The sequence below is a fragment of the Anastrepha ludens genome, chromosome 5, assembly GCF_028408465.1.
Source record: "Anastrepha ludens isolate Willacy chromosome 5, idAnaLude1.1, whole genome shotgun sequence".
In the NCBI taxonomy this organism is placed as follows: domain Eukaryota; kingdom Metazoa; phylum Arthropoda; class Insecta; order Diptera; family Tephritidae; genus Anastrepha; species Anastrepha ludens.
The window spans coordinates 82,333,323-82,358,459 of NC_071501.1; the positions used below are offsets into that span (position 1 = coordinate 82,333,323).

The 25,137-nt window shown below is 33.5% G+C and overlaps 2 protein-coding genes across 4 annotated transcripts in view; one reads left to right on the top strand and one right to left on the bottom strand.

Annotated features, from left to right (window-relative positions):
* Positions 1-25,137, bottom strand: part of LOC128863498 (protein turtle) — a 234,167-nt gene that overhangs the window by 73,964 nt on the left and 135,066 nt on the right. For all 3 annotated transcript variants that reach the window (XM_054102694.1, XM_054102692.1, XM_054102695.1), the window contains 3 exons: positions 19,220-19,490; positions 12,099-12,962; positions 8,506-8,589 (listed from right to left, as the gene is read on the bottom strand). In XM_054102694.1, coding sequence (XP_053958669.1) covers positions 8,506-8,589; positions 12,099-12,962; positions 19,220-19,490 — 1,219 coding nt within the window. The remainder of the gene's footprint in view (positions 1-8,505; positions 8,590-12,098; positions 12,963-19,219; positions 19,491-25,137) is intronic.
* Positions 14,800-19,051, top strand: LOC128863499 (cAMP-dependent protein kinase catalytic subunit 2-like). Its single transcript, XM_054102696.1, has 6 exons — positions 14,800-14,989; positions 15,165-15,328; positions 15,388-15,617; positions 15,694-15,859; positions 17,662-17,939; positions 18,812-19,051. Exons 1-6 carry the CDS (start codon positions 14,893-14,895, stop codon positions 19,026-19,028), a joined length of 1,152 nt encoding a protein of 383 aa, XP_053958671.1. The 5' UTR covers positions 14,800-14,892; the 3' UTR covers positions 19,029-19,051.

Genomic DNA, 25,137 nt, shown 5'->3' on the forward strand with positions numbered 1-25,137 from the left:
CCTTTAGCTGCAAATGTACCACCTTGATCAAAATGTTCCCGGAACAAACGGCAGGTGGCGCTCTAAGTCAATCGATTTGGGTTCGGTTTTTTTTTCTTTGTTCGGTTGCCACATGCGTGATAAACATTTCTACTAAAATTGTATCGCCATTGGTTGAAATTTGTAAGAGTTACGCCGCCTTGAGTAAATCTACCTCTACATGTCTTTTCGATTTTTTACAGTTTTAAAAATGGATTTGAATTTGCAACAACGAATTTGTTTTAAATATTGCATTAGAACTGATTTTAATGATGCGCATGCCACAGAAATGTGGGGAAACTGCTTCGGTATTGATACTCTAAAGACTTTAAAACAACCGTTTACGAGTGGCTTGAACGCTGCAGAAGAGATTGTGAGTTCATGCCGAAGATGCCGACCATAGTGGCACGACATAGAAACCTGATGACATCATCAATAAAGTGAAACAAATTAACTAGCCTAGAAAACCTCGAATAGAGGAAGAATAGAACTGAAATAGACCTGGTCGATTTATAAGAAAATTAATTTGATTTAATCTTTTCAGATTATTCGATCCACTTTTACTACAAGAGCAGGGACTGTTTATGAGAGAGTTACATCTGCAGCTCTTACTAAAATTCGAGTTTGAGAATTTATTGGTAAATTAACTATCAGAGAGCTGGTGGAGGACTTGAGCATTGCTTATAAATCCGTTAAGGATATTGTAGTTAACGATTTGGGTTTGCGCCGTGTTGCTGCAAAGTTGGTTCCAAAGGACCTCAATTTCATGCCAAAAAGGGGCTGCGTTGTGATCGCCAAAGACATGATTTCTAAGGGCGAATCCGATCCAACATTCATTAAACGCGTCATTACTGAAGACGAGACGTGGGTGCGTATGAGTACGACACGCAATCCCGACATAAGTGAGTGGAGGCCTCCGAATGAACCAACATCAAAAAACTCACGTCGTTTTCAGTCAAAAAAAAAGAAACGATGCTCGCGGTTTTTACGGATTTCAATGCGATTGTGCACCAGAAGTTTGTATGGTTGCTAAGGACTATTTTTTGCGCATTCTGAGATGTTTACATGAAAAAATTCGCGGAAAAAGAAAAAATTCGCGGAAAAAGAAAGGATTTGTGGGAAAGCTACTCGTGGATTTTGCACCATTATAACGCACAGTGCCATCATAATTCGTGAGTTTTTGATCAAAAAAGCAACGAATGCCATCCAATAGGCGTTGGATTCACCTGGTATAGCTCTTTGCGATTTTTTATGTTTCTTCTAGTCGAAAAACCATTACGGGGAATGCGTTTTAACAGCCGAAACTGATGAAAGGAAGTCATTGAGAAATGGAAGCAATGGAAGACGGCTCTGATGGCTATACTGAAAATAGAGTTCTAGAAATTCGAGAGTGCGAGAGTTGAACCGAAGTGCATTGCAGTTGATGAAGAGTACTTTGAAAGCCACAACATCACTTCTTTTATTTTGCATTTTCTGAATATATTCCGGTTACTTTTTGATCGAGGTGGCATGTCGGTTACTACATACATCTAACCGCACTATGTATGTTCGATAAGTACATCTGTATGTGTTATATTTTGGCGAATGTTCGTAAGCACTCAAGAGCGTGTAAGCTTGCCTGCGTTTGTATGCGTTTAAGGGATATTAAGCGTTTTGCTTGCTTCTCTCGTAATCCGCTTTACCTTCGTCTCCATTTTTGTTTTTCTGTGTGATGACTTTTCGTTTTGTTTTCACAGCTAGCGCTTGACTGTGTGCTACAAACGACAACAACAAGCCAGCAAGCAGCATGTCCACAATTAAACTGGCTTATAAAAACTTACATACATACATACATACATATATTTATATACGTACAGAGAATGCGCCTGAATAATACCTGGCAGGCGCTCCTGTATAAGTTTTCGTGAATCGTATGTAGTGCATTTATATGCATATGTGTGTGTGTGTCTGTATGTATGTATGTATTGTATGCATGCTTGTGTATGTGTGCTTGATTTATACATTTGAACTTAACGCTTTTGCGTTTTTGTTTTGCTTTTTTGCTTTTTACTTTTTATCTATGACCGTGACGTTATGCATGTATGTGTGTGTGTGTGTACGAGTATGTAAATGCAGCGATTTTGTGCAAAGCATAAAATGTCTCGGTGAAATCGCATGAGAAATGTAAAAAGCGGCGCAACAAAAAATCTCTAATGGGCGAAAAAAATGCTTTGGCGTAAACGTAAAACGTAAATAATTTATGCTTTCAACTCAAAAAATACGGGAGATAAAACTAACAGCGCCAGAGGAACACGAAATCCAGGGTTGCATTACACAACAACATATAAAACGAAATACGTAGGAATTGGTATTTATTTTTGATTTAAAAATATATTTTTCTGTTTCTTTTTGTTTGTATTTAAAATTGTTTTTCTGTTTTTTTTTTGCTTGCACTATTTTTTATTTGTTAATTTCTCTATTCTTTTACGCTTGGTAAAATTGATGTAAGTATAAGAGACGGTCCGTGGTGAGTGTCCTTGTGAAGGAAAACAGGACGGGGGGGGGAGAATTCGTAAACATACATACATACATTATTTATATGTGAACTTGTTTGAGTAGATACAAAGAAAGTACGTGCGTGCAGAAATCTTGCAGTAAGTAGAAATTACAAATAACTTGCAAAAATATTTGTGTAAATAGGAAAGGTATGCATTTGTCCGCTAGATTCAACAGTGTCTGCTAGCTCCTTTGCATTCGTCCATTAATATTTATAAAAAATAACTGAGGTTAAAAAAAATAAATACGAAATAAATTTAGCTCAAAAACATTGCGACGCACTTCAAATGTTTTCGAAAGTATTTTAGTAGCAGCTTTTAATTTGCTCAGAAAAACTCGCTAAGCCCACATTGAAAAACTGCCCAACGGTGAGGTAGTTAGACATTTTAGAGCTTGAGGTTTTCGAAGTGATTTGAAAAAATTGAATTTAAAAAAATGTAAATATATTTTAAAATATATTAAACATATACCTATGAAACCGGAATTCGCACACATTTGGAAATGTATGAACTTTGTACCTAATAGCGGTCACCCCTCGGCAGGCAATCGCAAACCTCCGAGTGTATTTCTGCCACGAAAAAGTTTCTCATAAAAATATCTGCCGTTCGGAGTCGGCTTGAAACTGTAAGTCCCTCCATTTGTGGAACAACATCAAGACGCACACCACAAATAGGAGGAGGAGTTCGGCCAAACACACAAAAAGGGTGCACGCGCCAATTATACCTATGTATATATACTATGAACTTTTGAATCGCATAAAAGGCGTACTTTTATGGTTTGTCAAATGCCTTTGTGCGTGATTTCCACTGGGTTGGCTGCGGACTCACTGACCAGTGTGGGCATGAAATAGAAATAGAGTTTCTTATGGAATAATTGCATGATCCGGCGGCTGCCGTAGCCGAATAGGTTGGTGAGTGCCTACAGCAAATAATAGAACTTTTTTTTTCTAATAGCAGCCGCCCCTCGATAGTGGCAAACCTTCGGGTGCTGCCATGAAAAAGCTCCTCATAAAAACCATTTGCCGTTCCGAGTCAGCCTAAAACTGTAGGTCCCCCCATTTGTGGAATAGCATAAAGACGCACGCCCCAAATAGGAGGAGGAGCTCGATCAAACGACTAACAGCAGTGTGTGCACCAATTATTTATTTTATTGAAGAGAGTTTTGGATACTGGCGTCAATTTTTTTCAAAATTGGCTTAGTAAAAAAAAAAATAATAAAAAAATTTGCATTATTCTGAGATTTATTTAATGTTGAAAATTATGGTAGAGTTTTTTGAAGTGAGATATCGGCAGCTCTTTCAATATTTTGACTATTTCGTTTAAAGGAAAATATGCTTAAACAATTTCCTTTTTTAATTTTATGTTTTATTTAATTAAAAAAAAAAAATAAGAAAACATTAAAATAAATAATTTTTTTGAAAATTTTTGCAAATGAAATATCACCGGCTACTTCTACATTTTTGCAATTTTGTGTAAGGAAAAAATATACTTAAACAATTTTTTTTAAGAATAAAAAAATTTTTTTTAAATACATTTTTTTTGAACTTTTTATTTAATTTTTTCAAAATATAAAATTTTTTTTTCAAAATATTTGAAAATGAAATATCGGCTGCTCTTTCTACACTTTAGCAGTTTTGTTTAAGAAAAAAATATATTTAAAAAAATTTGTTTTTTTATTTTATTTTTTATAAATTTTTTTTTTTAATTTTTTTTTTCAAAATTTTTGAAAATGAAATATCGGCTGCTCTTTCTACATTTTTGCAGTTTTGTTTAAGAAAAAAACATATTTAAAAAAAATTGTTTTTTATTTTATTTTTAATACAATAAATTTTTTTTTTAATTTTTTTCAACATTTCTTAAAATGAAATATTGGCAGCTCTTTTTACATTTTTGCAATTTTGTGTAAGGAAACAATATACTTAAACACATTTTTTTTAAGAATTAACAAAATTTTTTTTAATAATATATATTTTTCTTGAATTTTTTATTTAATTAAAAAAAAAAATTTGTAAAAAGTTTTTTTTCAGAATTTTTGAAAACGAAACATCGGCTGCTCAGTTTACATTTTTGCAATTTTGTTTAAGGAAAAAATATACTTAAACATTTTTTTTTTTAAGAATAAACAAAATTTATTCTTAATATATTTTTCTTCAATTGTTTTTTAATTTTTAAAAAAATTAAAATTTTTTTCAAAATTTTTGAAAATGAAATATCGGCTGCTCCTTCTACATTTCTGCAATTTTGTTTAAGGAAAAAAATATATAATATTTAAGAAAATTTTTTTTATTTTGATTTAATTAAATAAAAAATCAAAAAAAAAAATTCAAAGCAAATTTTTTAAATATACATATTTTTTAAATTTTTTTTTCAAAATATTTGAAAATGAAATATCGGCTGCTCCTTCTACATTTTTGCGATTTTGTTTAAGGAAAAAATATACTTAAGCAATTTTTTTTAAGAATAAACAAAATTTATTTTAAATACATATATTTTTCTTCAATTGTTTTTTAATTAAAAAAAAAAATTGAAATTTTGTTTTAGGAAAAAAATTATTTAAAATATTTTTTTTTTTATTTTTTTTTTTCAAAAGTTTTTAAAATGAAATATCGGCTGCTTCTTCTATATTTTTGCAATTTTTTTAAGAGAAAAAAAATGTATAATAATAAAAAAAAATTGTTTTAATTAAATAAAAAGCAATAAAAAATAAAATAAAAAACAAATTTTTTTAAATATATATATTGTCTTTCATTTTTTTTTTCAAAATATTGGAAAATGAAATATCGGCTGCTTCTACAGTTTTGCAATTTTGCTTAAGGAAAAAATATACTTAAAAAAATTGTTGTTTAATTATATTTTTTTTTAATTTTTTATTCAATTTTATTTAATTTTTTTAAGGAACAAATATACTTAAACAAAGTTTTTTAAGAATAAACAAATTTTTTTTTAAATATATTTTTCTTGAAGGATTTTGTTTTAATTTTTGGCGAAACTTTTGACAATATGTTTTTTTTTCACTTTTGGAAAAATGCCCTCCTTAAATGTTTTTCCTAGCAACACCTAAAATTCTGAAAACACCAAAATTACTACAAAATTTTTTTCCTTAATATTTAACAAAAAATTAAAACAAACCAAGGTGTATAAAAATGTGGAAAAGAACCGAAGATTTTTGATTTTAAAAACTATATACCAAAATTTTCAACACTGAGTAATTCTCTAAATTATTATTATTTTTCTAAAACAATTAAAAAAATTAAAAAAAAAATTTTTTTTTCAAGATTTTTGAAAATGAAATATCATCGGCTGCTCTTTTTACATTTGAAAAATGTTGAAAACAACCGAAGATATTTGATTTTAAAATCTTTATACCAAAATTTTCAACATTGAGTAGTTCTCTAAATTATTATTATTTTTCTAAATTTCTTCTGTTTACTTTTTATGACACTCGAGCCTATAAATGAACCAATTCTCAGAAAAATAAAACGTCGAAAACACTTGGACCACTTAACATAGTTGCGCTCGATGGCATTCGCTTCTCGCTCAGGCTATGACTAGCCTCCGAGAGTATTTTACCCACAAAAAATGCTTCTCATAAAAAACTTTGTGCTATTAGGAGGCGTCTTAAAACTGCAGGTACCAAGACAACAAGACTCAGACCATAAATTATAAACAAAGATCGACACCAACACAAATTGATTTTTCTTGAGGATCGCCCTTCTTCACTCAAAGCATGCTAAAAAGTAGGGGCTTAGCTTGGGAGACGAGCTACCCCATGAGGCGTATTTATCAAATTTTGCGCCATTTTGGTGTCATTGGGACCTAAATTTGCGGAATAGTATTTCATTTCTTGCGTAAGTGTGGAAAAAAATAGGCTGAAAAGGAGACTGTCTATTATTCACCTTGTTCGAGGACGCAAGTGCGATCCATAATAAGTCAACCGCGATAATCTTAACTAACCTAAATTAACTTGAACAATGTTTTGAAACCAAATAGGTGTGCAAGTGTGTCGAAAAAGTTTGAAAAGAGGATATTTCGAAGGAAAAAAATTTTTATGAACCACCCTCAATACCTCATAAAATGATTTTTTCTCATAACTTTGACATTTGACATTTCGCTACGAATTTGCACGATAGTCCGCGTCAGTTCGTCCGTAAGCGAATAGCTGCCCTGGGACTGCCAAAAATCATTGCGTATGAAATATTAAGGAAGGAGCTTACCCTTCTCTCCTTCAAAATTCAAATGATGATGCTGGGTGATGAAGCCCATTTTGCCGTTACTGGTCACCTAAAGGAGAGAAAAACATGCACAGCCACTTCACAGCTCTAAATTGACGCTGCGACAATGATCACCAAGCAGTGGTTTAATTGGACCATATTTTTTTGAAAATCGCCAAGGGCAAGCAATTTCTTTGAACGGTGTATCTTATCGGCGCATGTCGAACGATTATTTTCTGCCAATAACAGCAAATTGGCGCCACGCCGCCGCACACGACTAAAGGGAGCATGGAGATAGTGCGTAGCAGCTTCTCTAACAAACTGGTAAGCCATTTCGGTGACCGACCCAGATTGCCCGATTTTATCCCTATGGACTTCTTCCTTTGGGCGCACCTCACAAGTAAAGTCTTTCAAAAAATCCTAGCGACCATCTTAGCACTATAAGAAAATATCATTTGCGAGATTAATGTCATCCCGGCATCACTTCTCCAGCGAGTGGCACGTACGTAAAGGGCTTTCCAATAATAAGTGTACAGGACAATATCCTTTTCATGATGTTTTCCATAGCCGAATTACAAAGTGGTATGTCCTCGATAGCCTCACGAATTCCATCTTTGAGGTCTGAAGGTAGGCTGTCATCAAGTACTAATTATTTGAGTATCATATTTTTATGAAGATTAGTGAAAATTAAGGTTGTATGAAAGGTAGGCGCTGCTAGAACCCAGTTGTGCTCATTTTGAAGGCAAACTTCCTCGGAATCAAGGGTAGCATTGTTATCTGCATATGCACCAGGTATCGTTAAAGCATATAAATTTTCGCTAGAATTGTTAAATTTTGTAACATAAGAATAAACGGACGGGCAGATAGCCATGTCTAGATCGATTGCTCTCAACATTCTAAATATTTTTGTATTCATCTCGGTCAAACTGGTACAAAAAATAATAGTTATGTGAAGAGAGTTCTAATACCCTTGTGGACTAGTGCGCTCAGGTATAGTTAGTAAAATTGGTTACTGAGGTATTTGTAGTCTCAAAGCAGCCTTTGGTTGTTGAGGTCTTTGAAGTCTCAGATGTCGCAAATCTCGAAAATTTGAGTTTAAATGCAAACAATTTATACCAATTGGGCATCTAGTTTTTAGAGTTGAAAGACTCAGTATGTTTTCTCGTAAAGCCATTAAAAATGCACTTTTATCCCCATTTCTGCTGCTGTTGGGAATCAAAGATGGCTTGAGAAATTCAAGTCTGACTACAATATTCCCACTCGCTGCGATGTTATGCTAAATTTTACGAGTACAGTTAACAAATTTACGAGTAGAAGCTTATTCGCATATTAAACACCCCAACAGCAGCTAGTGAACAATGTTAGCTAAGTCCTCTTCCCATAAGTTCATTCGTTCATTCAAGTCTTCTAAGGACTTTAGTGTTTTTTTTCTAATCAAACGCTTATACAAGCGTCTGTATGCAAAAAACAAAAAAAAAAAAACGAAAAAAAAAAAATTACGCGCAGAGCTTAAAATTCCTATCGAAACACAAAATTTTTAAATTTTACGAAATCAAAGTGTAAAAAGAAATCAAAAAATTTTCTTTAAAAAAACAAATTCTACTTTTGAACAATGCTTCAAATTAAAGCAAAATTCTTACACTACTTTAATCGAATTCGCATTGCTCAAAGTAGCGGTAGTTTTCTTTTCTAATTTAATTGAAATTTCTTTTTTTGTTCATTCGGGAGGTGTGTTCGCTTACCAGCTTCGTCTGGCATTAGTTGGAAAATATGATCTGGCGGTTGTGTTGCAGCCTTGACATTACGTGGCGCTGCCGGGGCATCTTCTAAAGGCATTTGAATTTACAATTTTTCAATGAAATTCAAATGTCCATATTTGTTTAATTTGATTTGTTGTAGTTGTGAATGTTTAGCGATTCGAAATAATTCGTATTTTGGTATTTTTTTTTTTGTTGAAATTTTTTGTTGTTTTAGTTTAAGACGAAAGATGATGATAGAGTTATGAGTGGCACAAAAATTAACATTTTAATATTTATATAAATGTTGTTGTAGAAAGAGAGAAAAAGAGAGAAAATGCGAGAATTTTTATGTACCGTTAAGTAAAGTTTTACAGTTAGTAGTGCAAAGTTGGTGAATGGGCAGAGGTAGAGTGGGCGAAGCAGTAATATTTCACTGAATTTAATGAGCCGTTTGGAGTAAACTTTGCAAAAAATTTTAACAGCTAAATTTTAATCTATAAATATAATATTTGGAGTTATTTTAAATTCGTTCTTACAAAAAAAAATTTATTCAACAAACAAGGCAAGTTCTAAAAATTTTATTAAAAAAATTTTTTTAAAATTATCCAAAAAATGTATTTAAATTTTTTTTTAATATTTTCGAAACTTATTAAAATTTTTTTCTTCAAATATTTTTAAAACTTATTAAATTTTTTTTTTTTTAATATTTCTAAAACTTATTAAAAATTGTTTTTTTTAATATTTTTAAAACTTATTGAAAATTTTTTCTTCAAATATTTTTAAAACTTATTAAAATTTGTTTTTTTATATTTCTAAGACTTATTAAAAATTGTTTTTTTTAATATTTCTAAAACTTATTAAAAATAGTTTTTTTTAATATTTTTAAAACTTATTAAAAATTTTTTTTTTTAATATTTCTAAAACTTATTAAAAATTGTTTTTTTTTAATATTTTTAAAACTTATTGAAAATTTTTTTTTTAATATTTTTAAGACTTATAAAAAAAATCTTTTATATATTTAAAACTTATTAACATTTTTTTTAATATTTTTTGAACTTATTAAATATTTTTTTTAATATTTTTAAAAGTCATACAATTTTTTTTTTTTAAATTATTAAAAAAAAATTTTTATTTTATTTCTTCTAAAACTTTTGTTATCAAAGGTAAAGTAATGAAATTTCAATATTTTTAAAACTTATTAAACATTTTTTTTAATATTTCTAAAACTTATTAAACATTTTTTTTTTTAATGTTTTTAAAACTTTTTTTTAATATTTTTGAAACCTATAAAAAAAAATCTTTTTATATTTTTAAAACTAATTAAAATTTTTTTTCAATATTTTCAAAACTTATTAAAATTTCTTTTTTTTTTATATTTTTAAAACTTATTAAAAAAATTCTTTCATTTTTTTTAATATTTTTAAAACTTATTAAAAAAATTCTTTCATTTTTTTTAATATTTTTAAAACTTATTAAAAAAATTCCTTCATTTTTTTTATTTTTTTTAATACTTCTAAACCTTTTGTTATCAAAGGTAAAGTGACGAAATTTCAAAATATTTGTGCTGCTTTCATTTAAATTTGTTTGGCGTAATATTTTCGCATAAATTAAACTAAAAAAATTCGATCGAATAAATTTTTGAAAATTATAAACTTTTAACAACAATTTTAAAATCCAAACTAAAGCGACAAGATTTTAAAACATTGATAAACATTTTGAATTATAAGATTCTGCGATAGAGACACGCTTTGGAACTTGCACCAATAAATTTTTATAAATAACTCAAAATTAAAAAAATGTATATACATATTTACCTTTCAATATTCTTGTGTTATCTTATTATAAAGTTGTCCAAAGTAAGTGAAAAAATTCCCGATTTTTTTACAAAATTTCTAATAAATTCGTTAAGATTTTGAAAGAAATTTTGTGGGAATTATACTAAACAAATTTGGGACAAAACTAAAAAACATTGAAAATTAAATAAATTTGAAAATTAAAAAAATTTGAAAATTAAAAAAATTTGAAAATTAAAAAAATTTGATAATTAAAAATATTTAAAAATTTAAAAAATTTGAACATTTTTATATTTTTCAAACTTTATTAATATTTACAATGTAAACAAAGTTTAAAATGTCTGTAAAATCATTTGAACAAATTTGTAAAGATTTTCAAATCTCGCATTTTATGATACAAAAAATTTAAGTAAAACATAAAATAATAATAATACATAAATTTTATATGAAATTTTGTAAATCTTTTATTAAATTAATCTCATACAAACTTTTATAATTTCAAAAGGATATTTTAAAATTTTATAATTGTCAGCATTCATAACTTTAACTTATCCAAAATAGTGATAAAGCTTCAAAATATTTTTTCAACGTAAAAAAATTCATAAAAATTTAGGAATCTCAAATTGCTCATTTTCGTAACTTCAACTTTTCCGGAGAGAGAAGATTTCAAAATATTTCTTCAACTTAAACAAAATTTTTAAAAATTTTGAAATTTTGTGATGTTGTGATTTTGTGATACAAACATTTTATGAAAAATATTATTATAAGAGAAGCACATTTTGCTTTAATTTTTTTTTTTAAATTTGTAACACAATTTTTTATAAAATTAAAAAAAAATATTAATAAAAAATTGTGTCACAAATTTTGGAATTTCACAATTTACAAACTAAACAGAAGTTTCAAATTTTCAAATTGCTATTTTTCATAACTTCAACTTTTCCAGATTATTAGTGTGAGAAGACTTCAAAATATTTCTTCAACTTAAAAAAAATATCGTAAAAAATGAAATATAAAATTTTGTGGCTCAAAAAATTGTGTGAAATATATACTAAAATTTTTTACGAAAATTTCGTGAAAATTTTACCTGAACTTTTGCTACAAATTGGTAGAATTTTCACAAAATTTTTAAAATTTCACAAAAAAAATTTTTTTTTAAGTTTCAAACAGCTAGTTTTCGTAATTTTTATTTTTCCAAAGCTAATACCAACATATTTTGTAAAAATTTTATCAAAAAAATGCGATCCAAAATTTGTACTATTAAAAAATTTCCAGAAAAAATATTAAATAATTTCGAAATTATTTGGATTTCGTAACTTTAACTCGTCCAAAGTAGTAATGTGAAAAGGCTTCAAAATGTTTGTACAACTTTGAGAAGAAATTCGTAAAATTTTTCCGAGACAAAATTTGGAACTGAAATGGTCAATTTTTGTGAAAATGGTGCTAAACAAAAAAAGAATTAAGAAAAATTAATTCGAAAAATTTTATATAATTAGTTAGTTAGGATTTTTGTAATAAGCAAAAATAGCAAATTTTAAAAAAAGTTTATTTAAAAAATTTTGTAGTGAAACATTGCTGAAATTGTAATAAATACTATCACTTCTCAAAGCTTATAATAAAAATTCTTAACAAAGACGCTTTTGAAATTTTTTCACACACAAATTTCTCACTATTTCGTTTCACTTTTTCGCTTTACCTTCACATACCTCATACCTCTGCCCTCACATGATTTGCAAACTTTTCAAGGTGCATCTAAGGTATCAATAAGTAATTCGCAATAAGAAAACATTTGAAAGTTCAACTCACCCAATGTTCGCACCGTCATCACCTTGCTCATAAGTCCATCGCCAAGCACATTTCGACCGACCACCTGAAACTCGTATGTAGTGCCCGAGGCCAGGCCGTTGATGGTTACCTGTGTGCTGCCCGACGGTGTCACCGAAATCGTTTGCCAGTCAGCGGCGCCCGCCTCGCGATACCAAATCGTATAGTCTTGTTTATACTCGGAGCCACCGCTGTAGCCAGGCATCCATTGCAGCGTAATCGAAGACTCAGTCGCTTTGCCGGTGATGTTGTATGGCGCATGCGGCTGTGTACCCTCGATAACTAACTGCGTCACCGACATCAGTGTGGCCACCTCATTCGATACGACACACTGATAGTAGCCAAAATCTTCACCACGTAAATTTTCGATTGTAATATTGCCACCGGACACTTTAACGCGCGTACGTTGCGATTCGGTTAGTTCGCCGCCATCTTGACGTTGCCATTTGATGGTCGGTCGTTGTGTGCCTTCTGCTTCGATGGCATCGCAATGCATTTCGACGCTGTCGCCTACCTTGCGCTGATACAGCGACTCTGGTTCGACGGTGAAAGTGGGCGGTTTGCGTACCAACACCTCCATGGGACCGGACGAGCCCTGGGTGCCTTGCGCATTGTACGGTGTGCAAGTGTAGCGGCCCTGATGATCCTCGTTGACACGCGTGAAGAGCAATGAACCGTTTGCCATGACGACGATATCTTTCATCTGATACGGTTCGAGGAGGCGTTTGTCTTTGGTCCATGTGACATATTGTAATGTGGGATTCGATTTGATGTAGCATTGAACGACGCCCGCCAAACGGAAGGGTAGATACTGTACAGTGGGTGTAAAGGTCACTTTGGCAGGATCTAAAAAAAAAACAAAATGTATGTTAGAGAATAATTAAAATTTCCACTAAATTTGTACAGCAAATTTTGATTTTTTGGGCAAACTGATAGAACAGCCAGAAATTTTGAGACACCCTAAGTAGCACTAAAGCGACGTTTTGATACGATTATGAGATCTCTAACAGGAAGATATCTACAGCCGACCAGAGCTGATGCACGGCCTCAGACTGTCAAACAAAAGAGCATCCAGCGGCCATAATTGTCTAGCTGCCAAAACCCGTACATTTACAGAGAAAGTCCTCAACAGCCTCCTTAACTGAAAGATCTCCACGTCTTCTGCAATGGCTGTTAAATGATAAACCTAGCTTTTCCGCGTGTGTGTGCCTATCGTCCAATGACTGGTAAACTCAGCTAAGAGTTTGGAAATTGAATGGCGAGGAGTCTCCAGAACTTTTCGAGTCCTCTCCTTCTATTGTACTGGGGCCAAGGGTTTTCGAAATAGCACTTGAAGAAATGGAGCACCATCTTTTCTGCGCTTTCCTGAGAAAGCTGAAAGTTGAGCAATTCCCTTTTAACAACAGTCAGGGGTATGCCGATGACTGGGTAGGAGGTCTATGAGGCCAATTTAGTCCCCTTCCTAGCAAGGTTCCCAGCAATTTCATTTCCTTATATATTCCTAAGCCCTAGATCCCAGATAAGAGAAATGTTACCTGCCCACCAAAGAGATTTGAGCTCCTTCTTAAAGGAATTTACTAGTTGTCCACCATGGCATCATCAGCGCCTTGTTCGCGGCTCGACTATCTCTTGCTCCTACGTTTCCTAAGCATTGTGCATGCCTGCAGGATTTAGGATTTGGCTGATTTAGAGAAAACCGCTGCTCCGATCCCATCTATCTATACCGTCTTAGAGCCGTCAGTTAAGACAGAGGTGCTAGCTTCGGTGCAAATTTTTTATCTTGATCCAATCCGGCCTATTTGAAAAGAAGTCCGAATTTCGGAGAAATACGGTGTTAACTGCCCAAAAATGCTACCATGTCCCTTGCGAGATTGCCTCCAGCGGCCAACCTCCTTTAACCTGATTGCACTTTGAGCTGCGATGGAAATAACGTAGTAGCCGATGGGAAGTAAGTGCAAAACGACATTCAGGGTAGAACTGGGGCAAGTTTTAAATGCTGCGATGATGCCAGTACAAGCAGTCCTTTGCACGCTCTCCAATTTATTGATATTATAGCTCTTCCGACGCGATTGCCACCAAAACAGGCATCCATACGTTAGAAATGCCAAAACCATTACGTTCTACATCCAAAGAACGAGTTGCTTGGGTCGCAATTTTTTGTCTAGTAGATTTGCAGAAATAGAAAAGGCTACAATGGCCTCCTTTACCAATTTTCAATGTGTAGCTTCCAATGGAGCTTGGAGTCAAATATGACGCCACGATACCTAACCTCCGATGAAAGTAGGAGAACGTGGTTGTTTAATTTGGGAAGGCTAAAGTGTGAAGGTTGATATTTTCTGGTAAATAGCACCGGCTCCGTTTTGTTAGAGTTTACTTGGAGGCCGCAAGTGGCAGCCCAGCGACTGGGCTCCATTTGAAAGGTGCCGATAAGTGCTAGGCGAGCGAAATGCTAACCAAAGCAAAAAAGGAACAAAATGTTGCATTTTTACAGGCGACGCCTATTTATATGTGCGAAGGCCCTGTATTTATTTGCTCAAATTACTGCCAATCAATACAGTTGACAATACTTTTTCCACTTACATGGGAATTTATTTTCTCTTCGGAATTTAGACATTTGATATTCAACTTTTGAATTTTTACTTTCAGTTACAATTCACGTTTCGTTTTTTTCCAGACAATTTGAATTGTATTGATTTGCGTGAGAAGCCGCACTCTATTGATTGTTGTAAGCCTTTAAATATAAGGCTAGCGGTAATTTAAAAAGTCCTCAACAAAAATGGCTCATCAAATGGAGTTGGTGCCCATGGATAGATCCAATTTGGATGTCAGTGAGGGTGAATTGAAAACAATCGCTGTGGAAAAGGCTAACAGAGGTAGGGAGGTGCAACCAAGGAATTGTGACTAACTGTTTTAAACAGTTATAGGTAGCTATGTCTGTATGTATTTATTTAATTGCGTTTTCAAATAAAGTCAATGAAAATATGTCGTACGAATTTCCATGTAATTAAGACTTTATCGTAATTAAAAATTATCTCTACGAGACTGCAGCCATAAACACCAGATTCAGTGGAAAAGTTGACTACGATATGCTGCTAGTCGTCTTTAAGGAGAACTTCCGCAAAAAGTGGGACAAAATGCAACCGTCGCCAGACACAGGCATGCAAGGCTTTGATGAATTGGCCGTCATTGGCGCTGGCTCGTTTGGCAGAGTGGTGCGTACAGACGCATATAAATAATTATTTGTGTATTAGAAATTGAGTATTTTGCTTAGAAATTGGTGCGCGAGAAATCGACGGGTAATTACTATGCTGCCAAATTCGTGTTGAAGGAAATGATCGTTAAGACAAAGCAAGTGCCGCACATATTCAATGAGAAACGGGTGCTGCTCAGCATCGATTTTCCCTATGTGGTTATGATGGATTTCTCGCGAAAGGATTTCGATAGTTTAATCTTTGGCTTACCATTCATAAATGGCGGCGAGCTCTTCACCTATCATCGCAGGTATATAAAGAAACGGATTGAGCGTTTTGAGCAGTTTGAATTAGCACCCATTTAATATTTGATTTCCTTCAACTAGAGTGCGCAAATTTTCGGAAAAGCAAGCACGTTTTTACTCCGCGCAAGTGTTCCTCGGTTTGGAATACCTGCATAATTTGCAGTTGCTGTATCGCGATTTGAAGCCAGAGAATATATTAATCGATAAAAAGGGTTATCTCAAAATAACGGATTTTGGATTTACAAAGGTATGTACAAGTAAGTCGATTTGTTCACTTGTGTAACTTTTAAACTCCGAAACGGATGAGCCGAATTTGAAGAGAATTTCCGAGTAGTTAAAATGATTTTCTGAGCAGGTTATAGGCTACATTTTTTTTCGTAGATATTCAGTTTTGTCCATCTGCAGCCTTACTTCGCCTGCCAAGCTCGCTTGTGGATTAGAGTAACCCGTTTGCTAACCGTGGCTTTGATGGCTGCAGAAGGGAGTGACAGAACGGGATCCGGGCTGAGAAAGTTAGCCTCAGAGCTTATTCTGGCTAAAGAGTCAGAGATCTCGCTACCCGCGATACCCAAGTGTCCCAGTACCCAGGTTAGGATCAGACTATTATGTCTACCGACATAGTTCAGCCTGGTTTAAAGTGGTTGACTACCTTTGAAGTGGTTGGGGGCTGTCTGAGGCCATGAGCGCAACTTGGCTGTCGCTGCAGACAAATATAGATCTGCCTCGTAGATATTACTCTTCCAAATAGTATTGAGACTATTTCTCTCACTCACCGGGCTACCACTTGTGGTTTCAAAGTCTACTCTGGAGTCCACCGAGTTGGTACTTTTTTCCAGATAATGTAAACCTCCATACTTTAGGCTTCCCATACTAAACAACCACGTTTTCCCGCTTTCAACGGAAGTTAGGTATCCTGGAATGATACTTGACTTCAAACTTACATCCACAAACTGAAGTTTAAGGGTCGCGTCAGGGAAATCTTTCAAGGTAGGCAGGATTGGAACGAGGAGAACATGACGGTTCCAAGATGGAATTGGGAGTCGAAGCAGGGGTTTTGCCTAAATCAGCCAATTTATCTATTACCTTAAAATTGCCGAATGCTGCTGGTGTTTTTCAGGTAGAAGTCTTTGCGTCCTGAAGGCATGGAAAATGTTCAGGGAACGTGGAAGCGAGGGAATTATTAATATTTTTTTCCAATAGTCAATGCCGCGATTTAGGCTCTGACGACGCCCTGATGCAGATCCAAACTATTCAGTTTCTGTAAGGAGGAGCTTAAGTCTCTTGGCTGTGCAGGTAACGTTTCTCTGATCTAGGCATTTCTAGATCATAGGAAAAGAGAAGGGCATAGAGGGAAATGAAATTGCTGATGATCTGGCCAGGAAAAGGACTTAATTGGTCTCAGAGGTCTTCTACCCGGTCATCGACACTCCTATGACTTTTGTTACAACAATACAACAACATAACTTACTTCTCAGGAAGGCGCAGAAGAGCTGAAGCTCTTCGTGTGCTATTTCGGAAACCCTTTGCCTTCAGTAGAATAAGCGCAGTACGCAAAAAGTCCTGGAGACTCCACGAAATTCAATTTCCAAACTTTTAGCTGTGTTTGACGGTCGTTAGACAGTCGGCCCACACGCCGAAAAGCTAGGTTTAATATTTAATCCCCATTTCACAAGCTGGGATCTTTCAGTGTAGGAGACTATTGAGCACCTTCTCTGTGAAAGATGAACCAAACGAGAGTCAGTGCGACCAGTTAAGAGAAGTGAGTAATGGAACGACTAGTGGATTCTGTGGAAAACTCAGATGCATCTGCGTTTTGCTTAATCATTATTTTTTGTTTTGGGTTTTAAAATATGGGAAACACAATTTTTTGTTTTTTTTTAGTTTTTTAATTAGTTCTGTGTACTATTCGAGTCTTCGTTATTCGTTTTGCACTCGTGGTTGACCTTTTTGTGAAAATGCCCATATGTATTAGGCTCTTTGAAGCATATGGAAATGCGCTCTGAACAATGCAAAATGCCTAAAATTTTTCTTTTTTTTTTTTTGGCGAAGCTTGTGGAGACCCGAACTATGACTTTGTGCGGCACCCCTGAGTACTTGGCACCCGAATTGATTAAGTCAAAGCCCTACTCGACCAGCGTCGATTGGTGGGCCTTCGGAGTTTTGGTTTATGAATTTGTCGCTGGTAATTCACCATTTGCCATATATAATCGGGAAGTAATGATGATGTATAGCAAAATTTGTGATGCCGCTTACAAAATACCACCCACATTTCCACCAGCGCTAAAGGATTTGGTACAAAGACTATTGGTGGTTGATGCTTCAAAGAGGTGCGTTTCATGAAGGTTCAAGACTTTTAAGCTATTTTTAAATATATTTGTTTATTATAATACATATGTGACCTGGTCTACGAAAAGGTACCTTACGTGCGAAAACAAGTTTTCGAGAAAACAGCAGTTAAAGTTTAAACTTCCAAAAACCCTTGTAACTTTTTTAAATATTAATATTTTTCAATCCGATTTGGCTTATTTTCTTCAGCATAATCACAGTATCAATATCTGATATCGGATTCGTAATAAGCAACACCAGAAACCCCCTTGTATTGAATCTTAAGAGGATCCGTTAAATTTTAAAAAACATGTCCGACATATTGGATCCGCCATTTTGATTTTAAATAATCTCACTCCATATTCATATTCAGCGACCTCGCAAACCCCCGAATAACAGTTTTTGAACATTTTAATTAACTTTTGATGTTGAAACAATGCCACAATTCGTGACAAAAATTTTGACAAATCCTTAAAAACCACCATTTATAAAGTTATGAATACATTTTTTGTAACAAATTTTTTGAAAACAGACTTCGGAATCGTATTCATTTTACCTCAGACTGTCCAGGAATGGTTCTGTTTTTAATTTACACAAATTATTGTCTTCGATATTCTAATTTGTATCATGACAAAAAAATCAGTCTTTTTCGTATTTGTACTTTTCTTGTTTTTTGCTTTTAACAAACTTTTAAACAAATTATGATTTTCTGGTTTTCACCATTTTAAAGAGCCTTTCACACACTATTCGAATCAACAAAAAAGTGAAAAATGATTTTTTGACACGTAAGGTATGTACCTTTCCATATACCAGGTCACATATATTAAAAATATAAATAAAAAGTCTGTATGCATTTTTGTGTTATTGCCAACAGACTCGGCTGCTTGTCGAATGCTCAAAAAGATATAAAAAATCACGAGTGGTTTAAGGGTGTCGATTGGTATGGCCTTTTGAATCAGCAAATAGTACCACCTTATGTGCCACTCATCACAAATATGGAAGATCTTTCGAATTTCGACAAATTCCCTGAGGAAAAAAAAATGACTAAATCTAAAACAAATAAATACCCTGATGTATTTGCCGAGTTTTAAGTGGTAAATAAATCGCGTTTATAAATGCATTACAATAAAAAATGTTTAATAAATTGACAATAGATTAAAAAATAAAATGAAATATAAATACAAATCAAAATAGAAGCGCTAAAAGTTTGCATTTATTTAATTATCATTTCATTTTATTAGCAAATATATTTGTATATGTATATGTGCGCGTATGTACTTACATTCAACATTTAAATAAGCCGAAGCACTCTGTGGATCTCCAATGCCATTCGTCACCTCGCATAAATATTGACCGGAATCATCTGCGCTAACGGGATTTATAATTAGCGAACCATCTTTGCGTATTGTGACACGCGTCTCCAATGAGGCCACCTCCCGTACGGGAGAGCCCTCGCGAAACCATCTAACGGTGACATTACCCGGCATTGCTTTCGCTTCGCACGAGAATATCACCTTTTCGCCCTCGAGTTTGGTTTGATTAGTGGGCGGCACCTATGGCAGAGAACGAACGAAGTATGCAGTGTCCAGAGAAAGAAGCGAGAGTGAGAGAGGGAGAGAGAGAAAAATGTATAATAAAGAAGTGATTAAAATTTAATTTTTTTTTAATTGTTTTTGTAAAGCATATCAGTATGCTTGGTTTCAGGTTTAGGTGTAAAAACATTTAAATTGTATTAATTTCGAACTCTTTGAAATGTAGCAGTAGGAAGGGGAATAATAAAATTTAAATTTAATTAACTTGACATATAACGCTTACATAGTAAAGTATTTCGCTTTTTACATTCATAATTTTTTTGTGTTTTGGTACTTACTTAATTAGAAAATTCTTTTCATGAGCTCACAAAATAAAAATACGAAAACTAAATATTTGGAGGCCATTAAAACAGCTTAAATTAATTACTTGAAATATTTAAAAATACGAAGCTCAATATAATCCTGGGGGCATCGCAATATTTTTCAATTATTTCAAATGCTTTGAATAACAGTTTAAAAATAAAAATTAAGCAATTTTGTATTTTAGAAGTCATGTTGAGAAACTCTCGGTTCATAACCTGAAAGCGCAAGAAGTTATCGCCTGAGTGGTAGGGATACCGCCTTCAGCTAAGATATTTTACACAACTTCAACTGGTCAGTGTGAACGTATTTTGTGAAAAAAATGCAGTGACTTGATCGCTTACACAGCCCGCTTAAAGAGATTTAGCAAGCTCGAAAACAAAAAAAAAAAAAAAATTAATAAATTAGGTGTTAAGCAAAAAATTGTATTTGTGTATTACGAGACATTTGAAAACGCAGATGGGGCAAAAAAAGTTGCACCACTAAAATCCATAATTCAATAAAAGAAGGTTTGCTCAGTAAGCAGAAGAGGCTTAGCAAAGCATAGTACCAGTTTTCTGAGTATTTATAAAAAATTGAAGGTGCTATTCAAAAGTTTCAACGGTACACTATTCGGCATGCGGCTGCTACTGGGAAAAGGCTGTTGCGTGTTCGGAGCTGGAAATGCCAGCGCCGACGACAACAAGCTTTTTCAAAATAGGAATTTAGGAAGCTCGAGAATGCCAGCGCCGACGACAAGAAGCTTTTTCACAATAGGAATGTAGGAATGTAGTTAGTAATGTAGGAATAATCGTGACTTCGAGCCCAAATCACAAACTTGCGTGGGCAAATTTCGCGATCGGTTTTAAATTTAAAAATTAATTCGCAAAACATAATTCTGGAGTAAGTGAAAGAATGTTTTGTTTTACTATCAGGCTTAGCAGTTTCACATTCAATTTTACATTCAAGTAATAACTTAAATTAATTTTTAAGCCGCTTGCAGTTTGTTTCTTTAAAAAAATACATTTTTGCTACCATTTCTAGCAAAAAGGATTTCATTTTTTCCTCCTCTTCACATTATTGTATTCAACCTTTCGTAAGGGAATGTCAAAAATCTAATGTCGCAAGTGAGCTAACCTTTAATAATAGAATCATGACTAAAACCCATCGCCTCACAAAGCTATCACCGTGATTGAATTACCACTAAGAACTCAGCTGGTATCAACGAAAAATCAACGCATTCAATTACTTTGGCTCCGACTAACTATTTGCTCTTTCCAAAACTCAAATTACTACTACCGAAACACTCATTTTCAGGCGATAGATTATATAGTAATACAATTATTGTAGTATTTTAAGTTTCATTGACCACGAGCATCAGGTACCTATGGTATCTGTAAAACGCGCAATCAGGGACTAGCGAGTACATACCCAGCACTCTCCGTGGAACTGTCATCTCTAACTCCTTTAAGAAAACCTATTACATGGCGTTAAAAAATCTATTGCACAAAGACTCATTGCCAAGTTTAGATAATTTATTTGTTTATTATATAATTCTCATAATTTTCTAATGAAAATATAGTTCATTCTACTAGAAAAACTACATAAATCTAAGCTTCAATCAAGCAAATCCAATGCATTCCAAGTGAAAATTACAAAAAAAAAAAAATATTAAAAAAAGCCATCAAAACTTCACACATTTTAATCAAGATATTTCGAAAAAATGTTTCAATATGCAGTTTTATACCCTATTGAATTTGTTGTTGCAAAATAAATTGCAAGTTTGAAATGGCTCAATTATCGCGTTGATTTCTGATAATTTTTTCTGCTGACGGTGTTGGGTGTTTTCAAGCTTAAGTTATATGGCTAAATAGCATAGACGCTAGTGTAGTAATTAAATGCCTTCTGCTTTAGAGTTAATCTAATCTGATATTAAGCCATACAGCTTGCATGAATTCGATTTATGAAGTCTTTTCGTGCGTCGCATTTCCATTAACAAATTTCATTCTCACTGTTCACGCCCCTCTCTTGCAAAAAAAATCTTACCGTCGCTCATGCTCACGAAAATTGGATTGCGTTATGTACATTCTCATTTACATGCCGTCTCTCAACACATTTATGATCTCGAGCGCAGCTTTGCGGAACAACTGCAGACGCAGCCCCAATCGCTGCCAACGATAACGCCATCGTCAGCATTGTTTTTGCTATATATTCACTATACTTCTACTCTCTTCGCTCACAGTTTCGTCGCTCTAATTATTGGTACCTATTTGTTGTAGCAGTAAATACAACAGAGTAACATAAACAATATGGGAGGATCACGCCACCTTTTCTCTTTTATTTACACGAGGATATAAAACGCAAGACAACTATCGCTGAAGATCATTCCGTATTCAGTTCAGTACCTAACAATACCCATTTTATCTTAAAGTAATTAACACGAAGGATATGCCTAATGCTCCCAGTGTCCGCGCTCTAAGAGAATTCAATGAGATCCCGAGTTCTATTGCGCTTCACTTTTTGGGGCCAAGGAAGGAACTTTATGAATTTCTAAACTATTTTAATTTTATTTATTTGGGGTCTGTAAAAAATATTCTTATGTTTGAGGTTTGAAATAAATGAAATATGCCAATGTGCCTTGTAATTTTACTGGAAAAATTTACAGAAGAAGTAGGTTGCTTAAAACAGTTTGAAACAACTTCTCAGCAAGACAGTTTTCTGAAATGCGGTGTTTTCTTCCATGTATGATAAAAAAAATTTCGAGTACTCTTTATGTGGAAAAAATGCACAAAGCATCCACAGCACAAAAAAAAAATTGTTAGAAACCTAAATTCACAAAGATCTACTTGAAACTTGCATTTCAATGGCGTACTCGAATTTTTTTTCTAATTTGGGGGTAATTTTTCTAAAATTTTGGTTAAAAATTGTGAAATCTTGATGAGAATTTGTTGAATTTTTTCCTAATTTGGAGATAATTTTACTAAAATTCCAGTTAAATTTTCTAGTGAAATTTTGATGCAAATTTTTGGTTTTTTCCCCTTATTTTTTCTAAATTTTTCTAAAACTTCTAATTAAAAATTGTGAAATTTTAAAGGAATTGTTTTCGTAATTTAAAGATAGTTTGAAATTTGAGTCTTTATGGTTTTTGTAGAAGAACGAATTATATTTTGATAAAAAAATGATTACATTTAAATACAATAGAAAAATTATTAAACAAGCACAAAAAAATTTAACAACTTGTCAATAAATCCTGGAAATATAGTTATTTAATGCAGTGTTTAAAAGTCGAAGTATAAGCTGAGAATTTACGTAGGACAGCTTTGAGAGCTGTTTCCGTTCACGAAAAAACATTGTTTTCAAATATACTGCTAAACTAATCCAAGAACGGTTTAAATGAGCGAAAGATTAAATCCAAAATATAGCCTTACGCTTCCTACGTCTTTGTCCACGGCGATGTATTTCAGTAAATAAATTATTCCACCTTAATTTTCCTTCATATTTCTTACCAACTAATGCATATTAAAGCTGTGCTCCACTACCTGTCACATTTTTAGTTACGAATTTAGGCACATTTTAAGCGCTCCACAGCTTTGGTTAAAAACTTTATAAAATGTTGTCATATTTTCCACTGCATTTATCACCACTAATGAAATCAATCAGGTTCCAACCACAAATACCCACAACGAGCGCTTCACTTAGCTTCACTTTCTGATCACCAACGCGTTATATATAATTAAATTAGTTACGGTTTTGCATGAAAATGCATTAAACACTGTCGCATGCATCCATACACAGATAAACACCTACTCATATTTTAGAACATAAATATAACCAATATGAGAGCTTAAACCTCATAGTGATGGTGCAGTGCTCGCTCTCAGGAATAATCAGTATTTATTCCAGCCCACACTAGCTCTCCTTGCATTACATGCATACATACATACCATACAGCATGTTGTTGCTAAATATAATTACCACTACAGATCATATATGCATATGCATGTGCAGCTGTATGTAGGTGAGAGTTCATTAGCGAAATTCACTGTTCGTTAGTGATTTTTGGTAGTGCCCAAGGCAGCTCTCTGTGGTCTCTAGTGAAATTAGTAGTGCGTTTTTATTCTAATGCGTTGACGTGCATGTGTTGTTGGTGTAGTTTTACAGTGAAAAACCGCACTTGCTAGTGGCGACGTATGCAAGGCGTTACTCAACGCATCAAAATTGCATAGGTGTGCAACTTGTATGCAAGAGCTTTGGTGTTTGAGTAGACTTTTATCGACTGACCGCTGCTTACATTTGGAAATCAGAATATCTGTGCCACCAAGGAATAACAACTCAACTCTATTTCGGCAAGTGTACAACAGAGCAATTTTAAATTTTGAGCCATGACCTAAAATCACGAAATTCTGATTAAGCAAATATTTGTATGCTCAGTGTTGGGAATTTTATAAAATTTTAATTTGCCTGAATTGCCATAATGAAAGATAAGAAACTATTAACCCATTAAATCCCAACCTTATATAAAACTATTTTTTTTAAATGCGTTTATAAAACGTTTATTGAAATAGTGTAATTAAGCTCCTTAAAAAAAAAAAACACGAAAAAAAATCAAAGAAATTCATTTTTTGGGCTGTACCCAATCGAGTACAATGGGATAATATGTATATACATTGCCTGTATATGAAAATATGGAGTATTAAATAAAAAGACACTTTCAAAGACTTCCTTGGTTATTAGTTCGGTTAACAGTATGGAAGTTTTTGAAACATTCTCTCTCTACGCAAAGGGCTACATTGCATAACTCGCAAATCCATCGAATTCTTTGGTGACACTCCCTGCACCTCAGCTGATTCGATATCCTTTTGGGAAAATGGTTATATGAGGAACCAGCTATTGATGCCGTTGTCGATCGTTTTGAAGATATGTCCCGGATATTATAATTGCGTAAATAAAATCGCACAATTTCACGTTGGTATTGCAACAAGTCGCATTGACTCTTACTTGCCATTTTATAAAGCTTCCATGCGTTTACTACGCACGAGCTTGTCATTGTGGAGAAAAGAGGCCACCACCATTTCTTTCCTCTAAACTTTATATTGTAAGTATTCAAAGCTTGGACGTGGAGGTCAACTCCTCCCATTCCTGAGTTGTATTCCGCTATCAACTTCGGCTGATGGGCATTCACCTTGCGCCTCTCTTGTCTTGACCATCGTTTGACGGTATGTAAAGGTGCAAATCTATCAAAGTTTGTTCAGACTGTCACAACGCTATTGTCATTCCACGTCACAAAAAGTATTCCTGAGTCAGAAAACCTACAAAATTTGATACAAAA

Excerpts from the sequence above, each read along its gene's own strand:
- LOC128863499 (XM_054102696.1), top strand. The coding sequence starts at position 14,893 with ATGGCTCATCAAATGGAGTTGGTGCCCATGGATAGATCCAATTTGGAT. Across the intron at positions 15,329-15,387 it reads CTGGCTCGTTTGGCAGAGTG|AAATTGGTGCGCGAGAAATC; the intron begins GTGCGTACAGAC and ends TATTTTGCTTAG. Across the intron at positions 15,860-17,661 it reads CGGATTTTGGATTTACAAAG|CTTGTGGAGACCCGAACTAT; the intron begins GTATGTACAAGT and ends TTTTTGGCGAAG.